We start from the raw sequence: 13,154 nt of genomic DNA on the forward strand, positions 1-13,154 counted from the left end.
AAAAACTTCCAACAAAGGCTCACAGCCTATACAACACTTTGACAATGATGAACACCCACATGGTATAATATGCTACCTAGGAGTCGATGAACCACGGGAAGCCTGAGCCAGATGATTGGCTCTGGCTCCGATTGAGGTCATCTGGAGCCTAAAAATAAAGAGATGTAATGTGGCTTCTACATACCATCCACACTCTAACTCCATGAACCAACAATGTAAAGCAAAGTATTATTAACCTTTGATGTAAAAACGAGAGAGAAAGAGATACCCATATAGTAACTGAATGTAACAATCTGAAACCAGAAACTGTCAGGCCAGGGGTCCGCCGCACAAGCATTGTGCTGGTGGGAGCCCCCTGGAGCTCCCTGCAGGGACTATTGTATACCGCTGCTCTCAGCGTTCCCACTTCACCAAACCATGTGATGAATATATGATTATACCACGATTTCAATTACCACGCATGGCTTTACCACGCGAATTTTACATCGCAAGTGGCTTTACCACGCTGGTATTTACAACGTAGGATTTTACTACGCCTAGAAACGTCTTACCTGCACGTCTTTCTCTACGAGCCCTTACTTCCATCCTCCATTGAAACAAGCGTCAAAACACGTATACCAAAATAAAAAAAGGACTGCTTTTTTGACGTACACGGCACGTCTTTGGGGGAGGCTCTTTCCTTTTTCTTTTAAATTTATGTTCGTTTTTTTTTAAAGTAAACTGCTTGTTATTTTTGGGGGGGGAGACCCCCCCCAGCCCCCCTCCGAGCCCCCCCCCCTTTGCCCCCCAAGCCCACGCAGAACGACTTGAAGGAATACCACGTCTCCCCCCCAGCCCGTGGTAAAGACGTCGTGGAAGGCACCCTGCGTGGAAGGCACCCTGCGTGGTAAGTGTCACGTGGTAAACGTTAGTAGTGGTAATGCCTTCGTGGTAAATGATGTTTCCCGAGAACCAAAGCAAATATTTTATTTCACTGAGCCTCATTTTTCTTCATTATGAAATAAGAGAGCGCCTTCAAATATGTGAGGTTAATGGGTGTACTGTAAGAAAATCTTGCGTTAGATTTAATAGTATATAATGTTGCTCCATGGATTAAAAATAATCTAGACTATATGTACGCATTTTGTTTGCAGTTTTATATAGCGCAACATTACAGCTTCACAAATAGCACTGTCATCAGTGCGGTGTTGAGGGTACTTTTAGGAAATATCTCAAAATGCAATTATATATTAGTTTTATGTACTAAATTGAAAGGCTCCGCACGTAAAAGAAGTACTTTTTTAATTTTAAAAATAATTAATCATATTTTTAAATGGTGTTTTGATGTCTGTTGGATGATTTATTTGTCAAATATTTTCATTATTCGACTTGTGAACGAGTTAGTCCAACAGGCTCAGCTCTCCCATCTGACTTGAATGCTATTCGGCTTTCCGAAAATGCTTTACTTCTGGCCTCGAGCGATATGGCATCCATCGTTTAAAGGACGCTGCTGTTTATGCGCAACTGGCTCCAGACAAAGTACTAAGAGATTGTGTACAGGTTGTCAAGCTATTTTACTACACCCATGGGCACAGGGAGTGCCCTGGCGCGCGGACTCTGCCCATGGCAACAAAAGCCAGAGTAATTAAGAGTGGCAGCTTCTGCCAAGAGTCCCGTTGTCTGACGTCATCAGGTACCACCAATACGCTAGTAAGAGTCCTCTTGGCTGCAAGTTGCCAGGCAACGGCGTCGCGGAGCAGTGACGTTCAGCCGGCAGCAGCGGCTGTGGCTGAGCTCAGCGATCTCCGCTTGGACATTTCCTGGTCAGAGCTTTACCATCAGCTGCAGCAGCATGTCTCACCAGACCGGCATCCAAGGTAACCAACCGCCCCTGGCCCACGGGAGGGACCCCTGTCCTCGCACTAGAACCCATGAGCGTTTGTAATACGAGGGGCTCCAATAGCGCAGCATTTACTTTCTCTCACAGACACCCCTTCAGTGCCGCAAAGAGTAGAATACAACTGCTGGGACTCTTTGTGTGGCTGCGGCAGCCACGCCTCTCGATTCTTGGGCTAGACGGGGAGGTGCTGTCTTGTGCTGACTTATTTTGAGGGAGTAAAAAGAAAAGAAGTTCCTACGGGAGTAGAACAGGGTGTTGATAGGATATACAGCCCTGTGAAGTGGTGCTGAAACCATTGTCAAAGCTGGGATTCGCGTGATTTTAAATGGCAAAGGGTAATCAAGCGCTGCGAGGAGAATTATTACACTTAGCTCGAGTTTGTTTCCTAAATCTCCTTCTCGACGCATAGCAAGTGATGGCAATTATGTGCTGCGAATTTGCACTTCCATTACTTTTGTGCTTGGGAAAGTATTGCGTCCGCGCATCTTTCTATTGCATACGGACGCAGGTACACTGTGAGATGAAGGGATTAACGCTGAAACGGAGCTGCCTGGGACCGGAAAGAACAAAAGGTTTAGCTCCTGTACCTGCTGCTTATGCCCCATTGTCCTGTTTAAGAGTGCGATCCTCCCCCTCAGCCTACTGAGCTCTCGCCAAGAAGTTCTTTCATTCTCTCGGGCACAAAGGTCCACTGTTCAAGTATTGACTCACTGAGCCAACCCTTGAAATGGAAAACCTCTAGTTCAGAACTCTGAACTTTCCCAAGCCCATTTGTAAATAGTTCTTCTTATGTTAATTTCTAAAGTCATAATAATAAACAGGCCTCAAAAGGTTAAATTGCAGCGTGTACTGTTGAGTTATTCAAGCATGAATCTGGAAAAATTCAGCGCTCTGAGTGACTCGGTTTTACGGTGCCTACCCCCTTTTAAATAAGTTATTTGATAATCCCGGGGCAAATATTCACTGCTCTTAAGCACTGCTTAAGAACTGCTGTTGAAATATTCTTAGTCATTATGGCTCGGCTAAAAAAATGCCAGTAATCTGCTTTTAAAAGCGAATTAATTATTTAGAGCATGACTGTTTTATTTACGTCCTGCAGTTAGCATAATATGCGCATGAGTGGAGCAGGATTTGGTTACATTTGTTTTCAGCAAAAAATCTGCCCTTGCTGTTTGCATATCGTTTTGAATTCTAAGCTGATTTTCCTACACGGCCGGTGTTGGGCTCTTGGGTGTCGAGCTCATTTACTGTGAATGCTTGTTGTTGTAGGTGCGCCTAAGGGACACTGAAAACCCAGCCGCTTCCCTCTTTAACATTAACTGGAAGAGTCAATACAATATTTAATGAAATAGTTTACACGTGATGTTTTGGTGTTGACACAAGGAAAACAAATGTGCTTTCGGTTGTAAGTATTGTGGAATGTGTGTGGATTTGCTGATTTGGCAGACCAGGAAGTCGTTTGTGGTTGCGACAAGGACAGCTTCATAACCTGCCATTGGTTTGTGGCTTTGAAAATAAGAGTGTATGTCCCTTTAACCCGCGTCTGGTTCTGTTGGTGCATATGTGTGTGCTGTACCCTTTTTTCTACCCCTCGCAGCTAATGTTTTAATCGTAATTTGGACCTCACATTAAGCTTTTAAACATCACCAAATGATAGTGGCTCAGAGCTGTGTCAATATGCTTTATTGAAACGACATTTTTTTTATTTGTCTTGTCTAATGTGTGTTCAGTTTATGTGTTAGATATTCTTGCAGTGACGTGTTACTCACGTTTGTTTGAAGGTACGAACTGGAACGAAATACGGCACTTTGTGATAAATGAAATGGGCTGCGTGTTTTGGGCTTTTCTTCAACATCAATTGATTTGTGCTTCTGCGCTGCTCTTGATGAAGAAATGTAATTTGCCGGGGCTTGCATAGGGAATTGCAATTTCTTACCGATTAGTCGTTTGAATTGTTTATCACTTGCTGAGTGCAACACATTTATGAGTGTGTATTACTTACATTTTAAAATAACTTGGTGTTGCTTGGGTATAATAACTCGTGGACTAATGCACTTGTTCTTGAGAAATGCATATAATCGGGTTATACTTTACTGACAAGTTGTATTCGTCTGCAGTGACTGATGTAGGACTACCACAGATTTTGGTGACAGGAGAACGTTATTATTGGCAGAGTGTGAGGAAGGGGTGTGTCTTAACCTCCACCCTTTTCTCACCCTTCGTAAACGATGATATAGAGTCCCTACTCAAAGGCAACATAGATGTCCTAACTAAATTAGACGGGGTTTGTGTACCAGCTCTCTTATTTACATTCAACACCTTGCTAATCTCTCAAACTCCCCTGGGTATGTAACAATTATTAAAGAACATTCATGCTTTCTGTTCATTCAAGGGGCTAGAGATTACTATATTAACAACTAAATATGTGGCAGTTAGACCCCAACAGTCCTTTAGAGGAGACATATATTTGGACAAGGAGAAACTGGAACGTGTCTCCAACTTTGAATATTTGTGAATCATGCTGGATAGCAAAGCTTCATGGGCACCACATATCCAAAAGCAGAGGGCCGTCCGCCAGCACCAAGCAGTGGCTATTCACAGAGATATCAGGCATTATTCACAAGAGCTACACTCCTTGCTATGGAAGTATATAAACTTAAGGCATAACCTGAGGCACTTTATGGTGCCAAGATTTGGGGCCATGCCAACTGTGAGATCCTGACCTTAAGTGAGAATAGGTTTGTTTGGTCTCTTTTGCACCACCCTTGGAATACCCGCTGATCCCCATGTTCTTTGATTTGGCCCTTAAAAGAGTGGGTTGCATTGCCAGGTTAAGACCTCTGCTATATTGTGTGAGGCGCTGGTCATTTGAAGAACTTGCAACTTATAGGAACGCTTTGAAGTCACTTTTAATTGTAGACAAAAATACCACTTTTCCATGGTTTCAGGCACATACAACAATGGTTCTTGAGGCTGGGTCTCGAGAGGTTCAGGACTAACCCAGAAGATTTGACTATGCCTTCCAAAAAGCAACTAAAAAACATCTACTGGGAGCATGTCATAGCAAAGTACCATTGTAATAGCTTGTTGGGGAGATTAACAGAAGAGTTTTTATCTGTCGAGGTAATTCCATGTTATGAGCCATTTTTAGGTCTCGCTGATCCAGCGCACATGCGCTGTCAGCGAGACATTTAGTAACTGGCTTTTGGAAGTGCTTCCAAAGTGGCGACCAGCTTACTCTCACGCGCACAAGCACGCACAATCTCTTTCACTTTTGCGCGCTCACAACTCTCGTTCGCATTAGTGTCTTAAAAGCGTCCTGCCACGGTGATAAGACGCTACATTATTTCACCCTTTTCATCACAATTTCACCCGAGAACGCCATCGTTTTCGAGGAGCCATGCTTTATTCCGCTTATTTTACGTGATGGATTGTAGATTCATTTAGACAAGCGGTAAGCATTTGTGAAAGCTTTAATAATTCTGCTGTCATTAAAGGGAGCTCGCAGATGCTCATTTTTCATTTACCGCACCTCTTTTCCGAGTGAGTAATTATAATAATAAACTTAATTTCAGCAGAGATCTTTATATTTCAGGAACGAGTAGCTTTGCATAGTAATTCGGTTCTAGAATTAGCATGTAAAATATTAAACATTCACGTTCTTCTGTGCAGAGTGTATTTACAGTGTGCTCTTTCCAAAAAGCAGGAGAACGATCTTGTTTCATTACAGGAAATGATGTGCAGGCACATGGGAAGTAAAATACACTGGCAACTTTTCAGACTAAGAAAGTAACGGTGCACAGTAAATAGTATAGCAGTCAGGGCACGTGCATCGCAGATCTCCCATTCATTTTTAGAACTTACTAGGCTGAGTAGATCTTTGAACTTGCCATTTATTCAATGCTCAGTTAAATGTATTGTATTTATATAGCGCACTTCTACCCGGAGGCCTCGTAGCGCTGTATTCATACCGCATTGGAACCCATCCTGGCTTTCCTGTGAAATGGGGATTGTAAAAAACAAGGACCCCCTGAATAGTAACGTCAAAGAGACTCCTAGGACAGAGATAACAATGTATGTGAAGAAAATTCCTAGGCAGTGGCACATAAGAAATCATGTGACATAAGATGACAGCAAGAAAAAACCATAAAACATCAAAATAGATAGTAACATCAGTTTAATAGACACATTAAAAATCATATAACATATGACAAATATAAACTGTCTATAGACAGGACATTAAAAACATAGATCAATATAATTCAATACAAACAATAATCATCTGTGTATAAAAAAGACAACAATTTTAATCAAAATATCCAAGCAAGGTGGCAATTATCATCGACGCGCGTTTCGGCGTAAAGAACGCCTTCTTCAGGAGCCACATGGAGCAAGATTTGTTTAAAAATTTTTGTTAAAAATTCTTTAGGTAGGAGAATGCCCTCCGTTTGATTCCTCGAGTGAAAACAGGAAATTATATGGTCCTGATTCTTAGAGTTACGGTAGGGACAGAAACATTCAATTCCTCTTCGTCAGCGCCAACCAAGTGAGGGCAATGTAACTCCTTAAAGATTTCTGTAGTCAGGTATCCCTCTTGGTGGTTGAAAAGGATTATTTTTTCATGGGGCACTTAACAGCGAATACACGGTGCTGTACAGAATATTGTACCAGTTCCTGAAAATCATAGATTTTCTATCATTCTTGACAACGCGATATAACCATTATACATACTGATGCAACCAACACGGAGAATGTACACGATTTCATGCAGATGTTCAGGAATCGTCTAGAAATAAAATGCGTTGATTACGGGCGGCCTCATGATTACCGGCGCCGTCTCAATTCCGTGGTAATGGCGGATAAACGTCCACTCCTGGGCACCCCCAAGGTGAAGCCAGGCATCCATGTGCTGCTGGGGCCGTTGTGGTGATTAAGCACGCTATTGCCCAGAGTTACAGAGTGGGACCCATGATAAAACTAGGCACCGAGGCGAGAATTATCAGGTCCGGGGAAATTGAGTCCAAGAGCCTGCCGAGGCGGGAATTGAACCCTGGTCCTGGGCCAGGCCTCTGCATCAGGGTCTGCCGCTCTAACCATTGAGCCACGCTTCTCCACTCAAGTAGCAAATGGTCAGCTCACTGAGCTACCCCTCGGAATTGGTAGATGTCTTTGAAAAATAGCAAATTATGTCGTTTTCGGACAATAGATAAACATATCTGAACACTGCGAATCATGAGGGAAAGATGTTAGCTGTCCTGTTAGGGAAATGATGGTACATATAAGAATACATGATGCTTGTTATAAAGATGGGAGCATCACTAATGAGAGAGAGAGAGAATTTTGGATGTGGTTTACAAATGTTATCAGGGTCATTCAAAGGATAATGTTGGGACAAGAAATGAGAGCCAATATTTGCTACAGGGCTTTCCTGCCCCTCGCCATTTGGAAGACGAAAATAAGAGGATTCATAAACTGATAAGATTTGCAGACCTGCTGCAAGCAATACAAGGGCTGGTTAATAATGAGCCTTCTTGAGAGGGTGGACTACCTATAGAGTATTATAACTTTGTATGGGGTGAGTTAACCCCTATATTAATCAAGGTAGTAGCCGTAAACTCCAAACTCTTGGTGCAGAATATATTTGGCGGTCTTTCTTACAAAGAAACCCCCCCCTCACTGTGTGGCACCAAATGTCGCATTTAAACACTGATGTGAAGATATTCCAAAAATCTTGGCTCACATACCTCCCCCTAACATGAATAAGTTAATATCGAACCATCAACAAGGGTGTATTCGAGAAATGGACAGGGTGAGCTGAGTCAGAGCTAAGTCAAGCGTCCGGCTTGGTTCTTGGAGCCCATGCACAAGAGGAACTAAACATGTTTCCAATGTACATCGTAGAACAAACCACATAAAATTGATAAAGTCTCTTCAAAATTCCATCCAAAAGCACTGGAAATATGTTAGACATTAAACAATATGAGAAAGACTGACACAAAATGCACAGGAAGATTTTGGTTTAAGATTTTTTTTTAAAAAGTGCTTCCAAACTATAGATCTGAGTAATATGTATGTAGACTGTACCTAGTGCAAACATTGTTTCTAACTGTCCCTCAAAAGCATCCCACAGCTCATCAGATCACCTCATAATACTTTTAACAAGCATTGGCATAGCCAATAGGTCTCGACTTTGGGACCGTATAAGTGTTTAGCCATGCAGCAGTCGATGTTGTTGCACCAGGGATATTGTGCTTCATAACTAAATGCTTATAAGGTCCCAAAGGCGAGACCTATTGGCTATGCCAATGCTGGTTGGATATACTACAACAACAGAAGGCAAAAAGTTTATACCTGAACTTTTGCTATGATATATTAGAAATAAGCTCTTTCACATCTAGGTTGGCTGCAGGAAGTCAAGGAGAATTGATTGAGATATGTGTGTTCCTTACCTTGTAATGTGAATATTGGTCATGTGCTCTTCTTCAAGCCCTATGTAACTCCAAGAGCAAAGTCGATCTGACCTTTATGGACTAGGCTTGGCTTTAGACGTCATAACAATGCTTTAAGGGCCCTTAAAGAGTGACAAATCAATTGAGTTTGTGTCCTCTGTGAGCAGGTCCTTGTTTTTGGTGGGGATATTGAGAGAAAACAAGGACCTGAAGTTTTAGGCCATAGTGCACTAGGTATCCATCTTCTAACTAGTCTTTATTTGCTTTTGAAGCTGTATATTGGTTGTTATTGACCTATAGTTCTTATCCTTCTTTGATAAATAAGCCAATAGAGGGCACACATTTGTACTTTACTAGGCCCACTATTAGAATGTTCGTAACAACATACCTTTTACATTTGTCTGAAAAATCTTTTCTCTTTAGAGGGCTAAAGCACTTTATTATCATTTTAACAGATTTATATCTAGTATCAATGGGCCTTGTAAACCACTTGATGGTACTAAAGTCTCCACTTTCTATAGCTTTAGTATTTGTGGAGCTGCAGGTCATATGACCCTCTGTTTTTATGGCAAAAGTGAGTTTTATTTTAATGACCGTATTTATCTATGAAGGTCTTAACTATTGTGATATTGGATTATTGTCGCTTTTATGCATTGTTTTATAGATGAAATTCAGAATAAACTTTTGACTGTCAAGTGTCAAATTAGTTTATAGTATGTGCCATACAATGACAATGTTCTTAGTCCACAATATGCATGACAGAGAAAGTGTCTAGCCGAGGTTTGTCCTACAATGGAAATAGTGAAAGGAACAGTCAAAGCTGCTGAGATACGTACCCATTTCTTAGGGTTGTTTAAAGGACTTCCTTCTGTCTTTTCCGTCTGGAGATGGCTTACAGCTTTAGCAGCGCAGGACACTGTCAGTTGCTGTAGTTCTAGCTTCAAGTAACAACATTTAGAAGTCTTTTTTTTATTTTTTTTTTTACTACAAATGGGATATCCTCTTTCAAAGCATACTTTTTTTGTTGGAATAACTGTGCTCCCCTCAGCCACAAAATTACCTTGTATTGACATTTTCCAGTATAACTACATTATGTTAGATATATAAAGAAAATGCTTGCTATTTTATATGAACTGGTCATTTGTCCAGTGGACCTGGGTCCCCATATTGAGAGTGATGGGATCCCACAAGAATGTATATGGCTCTGCTCGAATTTTCTCTGGAGTGTTATTCACTCAAGCCTTTATTTTTCAAAAGCATGCTGAAGTGCATTGTGTTACACTCTTTGAATTGTAGCAGATGTGCATTGCTTTCCTTCCCCTTGTGAGGTTGTAGAGCACTTTCTGCATGGTCGAGTATGATGCTACTCAAGTTGTTGTGCTTTGGTGGAAGAGTGTTTGCTGAGATGTGACCTATGAGTGGTGTGTTTTGGTGTCGGTCATCTGGCATAGAGGCATGCTGCAAATGTTTTGTGGCTTGATCTAGCGGCATCGTATCCGTGATGTTGTGACAGTGTAATAATGTGAATAACCCAAATTAATTCTGAATGGTAAGGCCATGATGCTGGGGTCTGACCTTTTGATATGAGATATGTTCAAGTGTGCAGTCACTCACTTTTCGGTAGGAATAGCCATTCTATTGGGCAGTGTCAGCAGACCTGAAAGTGATTTTTCCCCAGTTCGGTCTATTGCTTAGCTCTATTATTTTTTAAACGCTTTGCAAATAATGCACAATCTCTTGGTGCTAAAAAGAGTCAACATAACAGTTAAAAGGAAAAAAGAGACAGACTGCAGTTTAAATAGCCAGGTTTTGATAATTTACTTACCCACATCTAGTTCAGGAAATCTAATAAGGGGAGCCAGGGGTCTTGCTGGGCTTTAGTAGCCCTCACTGGCTTGTAAATCATAATGTAAAAAACATGATACTCTTCAATATTTTAAAAGTGTATTCCCTTAACAGTTTGCTTGCTTTTTAAATAGAGCAAACCTGGGCTGAGGCCAATGAAGTGCATTGCAGCGGAACAGGACTACAGTACATAACCTTCTTCTTTTTTATTTATTTATTTTTTGTAAAGGCTCTAGGAGATTGGGTGTCCAGAAGCCTGGATTAAAGGTTTGCTCCCCAGTTCTGTGGTTGGAAGCTCTATCTCCTAAGCCATATTTCCTCCACATTTTAGTATATTATATTATATCACTGCATTGAGTATCATTTATCAGAAGTGATAGTTTATAAACAAGAACTTGGAAACATTTATAACCCTGCTTCCCACATTGATGACATGCCATTACTGAACCAAAATGCTAGTCAGTTGTCAAATGTACCCAACATTACACTTGGTATATTTCCACCCGTCAAACTTCCCCTGCCCCTTGGCTTTGTTTCTCTCTCCCTCAAATGTTTCTCCTCCCACCCCAAGTGCTGCATTTCCCCTCCTATCTTCATTTTCAATTTAATACATAGCAACTTTGAAGTCCCTTAAACATGTAAGAGGAGATTTTGTAGAGTGGTCATCCTAAACGGATGTAATTTAAGGTGCTCTTTAATGTTTTGAAAAAGTAAGCACAGTGCACCAAATTAATTGCTTTGGATCAAACATTATAGTCCTTTGGGGAAACCGGCATTGATTCCAGGTTTCCTGGCTTCACATTGTACAATTCATGCACTAGATGAAGGGGAGTGGGGCTTGCTGATCGCGATAAGAGGTGGGGTGGCAGAAGCCACATGAAAGCTAAGCTTGGTTTTGGTTCTGAGAAAACCTCGAGATGAGGCAGAGCCAGGCATCTGGCATCTGATTCAAACTTGGCTTGAGCCTTCGGTGGCTTGCCCACCTCCATCCTGAACTTAGTAAAGAGGTTTTGGAATAAATAGGGGTGGAAAATGTTCCACAGTGTAACCGCCAAAGTAGAAAAGGCTCTAAACGTAACTTTACTGGTATGAGCAGCTGCTAGTAAAAACTGATTAGCCCAGCTCATTGTTTTATTGGTGTTGGTATAGATAGAACCTAGGTGGTGAAAGAAATCGAGGGGTGTGGTGGTGCACAATTTTATGGACAATAGTAAGTGCTTAGTAGTTTGTCTTGAGTGGATAAGGAGCCAGAGTATGGAAATGCTGCCACATCTTGAGATACCCATAAGAAGCCAGTCTACAGCATTTTTGACCAAGAGTAATATCTAAAGTGAAAACAGTTCTAGCAGGAGAGGGAGAGGGCTGCATAACCCTAGGTCCGGCTATGTTAAGGAGGGATAGAGGAGTATTTGGGGTGAGCAGGACCTCCTTTTTTGAGGGATTGAGCTTTAAAACTGTGTGGATATCCACAAATGTGTTAGAATTAAGGGAGATCAGGAACGTAGCATTCCATTCCATTCAGTGTTTGTTCTTAATGTTCAACAGACCTGATATAATTTGGTTGTCATCAGCGTACTTCTAGACCTAGTCTCCTAGCTGTAAGAAAATGGTGAATAACTGTTGCATATACAGATTATACAAAAGTGGGGCAGGACAAAACTCTGCAGGGTGGCACAGCTCAGATTATTTTGAGTTGGATGAGAACCGAGGCAAATAAGTAATCTACTAACAGTCAGTGAGTAAAGAGTTGAGCTAACTAATAACAATGCCTCCCAGACTAGCTCTAGTTAAGATTTTTATTAAGATGGGGTGTTTGTGATGCCAAAAACTGAGAGAGCTCCAATACAAGGGCCACAATATCCCTAGTGTCTTTCAAGAGGCACAAATAGTCTGACACTGATGGAACCACTATCTCTGTACGGAGACCTGGCCTGAAGCCTGCCTGGAAAGGATCTGATGGCATGTTTCCTACTACAAATTGCTTGAGTTGTTTGAAGATTAGCTTTCCATCACATTTCGTGGGAAATTGGTCTAAAGTTGTTGAGATCATGTGTATCTAGAGAAACCTTCTTCAAAAGTGATTTCACTATCACAGTTTTCCAGTGCACAATAACAATGGCATTTTTCAGTGACCACTTAAACACTTCCAACAGTTGGGCCGTGATATAGACATTTCATGAATTTGGACAGAAATTATTGGAGTGGGAATACAGTGGGTTGGCAGTTAATCATGTTGGAATAAAGAGTTTTTGAATATGTAAAAGCAGTCAAAGTAAACCTAACTTTAGTCAAATGAGATTCTGGAAACAGATTGTCAGGCGGGGAATGATTTTTGTCTGAATATTTTCACTGATTGTGTTAATTTTATTGTGAAAAAAGACACCAAGATTATCACAATATCGTTCAGCGTGCTGAAACGCACTTAATGATGATATTAAAGATAGCAGTTCAAATACTACGTGGAATAGTTCTTTGTCAATATTTGGGGCTTGAGAGACACTGGTACTATAGTGACTTTTCTTGGCCTCTCTGAATTTGACTTTATAGGTAGTCTTTAATGCGAGATAGTTGGATGTCTCTGTGCTTTGTTAATATCTAATATTGGTTTTAGATTTTTGGTGGGTAGGGTTTGCTCAAGTGCAGATGTAATTGAGTTACTTTATCTAGGAGCTGATCTGGCCTCGCTCCAAGAGGCCCACTTATATCTAAACTGTGGAAGACTCAATCTCTGAATTAAGCTCCTGTTCACAAGAGTATTGATTATGCTCAGCTAAGATCTTGCTTCCTGGAAGTGACGAAAAGGCTATCGGAATTAAACATACTTAATTACTTCCAACAATGGTCTGGTTTAGCTTGCTGTTTCTCCCAACGTATCCTGTCATGTTTGCTGTGATTCCAACACCTCTAGAGCTATAACACAGCTCTGCTATCATTTAGCTATAGTTGGCTATTTCCAAATATGCATATAAAGTACTTCAAGT

At 41.2% G+C, this 13,154-nt stretch overlaps 1 protein-coding gene across 4 annotated transcripts in view; it reads left to right on the forward strand.

Annotated features, from left to right (window-relative positions):
* Positions 1-1,715: 1,715 nt before the first annotated feature.
* The window catches only part of TWF1 (twinfilin actin binding protein 1), a 251,500-nt gene continuing 240,061 nt past the window's right edge, over positions 1,716-13,154 (forward strand). Inside the window, exon 1 of one of the 4 annotated variants that reach the window (XM_078674280.1) lies at positions 1,716-1,856. In XM_078674280.1, coding sequence (XP_078530406.1) covers positions 1,832-1,856 — 25 coding nt within the window. In that variant the 5' untranslated portion in view covers positions 1,716-1,831. Of the gene's footprint in view, positions 1,857-2,101; positions 2,215-13,154 lie in introns of those variants that run through there. The other 3 variants (XM_078674278.1, XM_078674281.1, XM_078674279.1) reach the window with 3 other exon arrangements.

The sequence above is a fragment of the Lissotriton helveticus genome, chromosome 1_1 (assembly GCF_964261635.1).
Source record: "Lissotriton helveticus chromosome 1_1, aLisHel1.1, whole genome shotgun sequence".
Classification (NCBI taxonomy): Eukaryota; Metazoa; Chordata; class Amphibia; order Caudata; family Salamandridae; genus Lissotriton; species Lissotriton helveticus.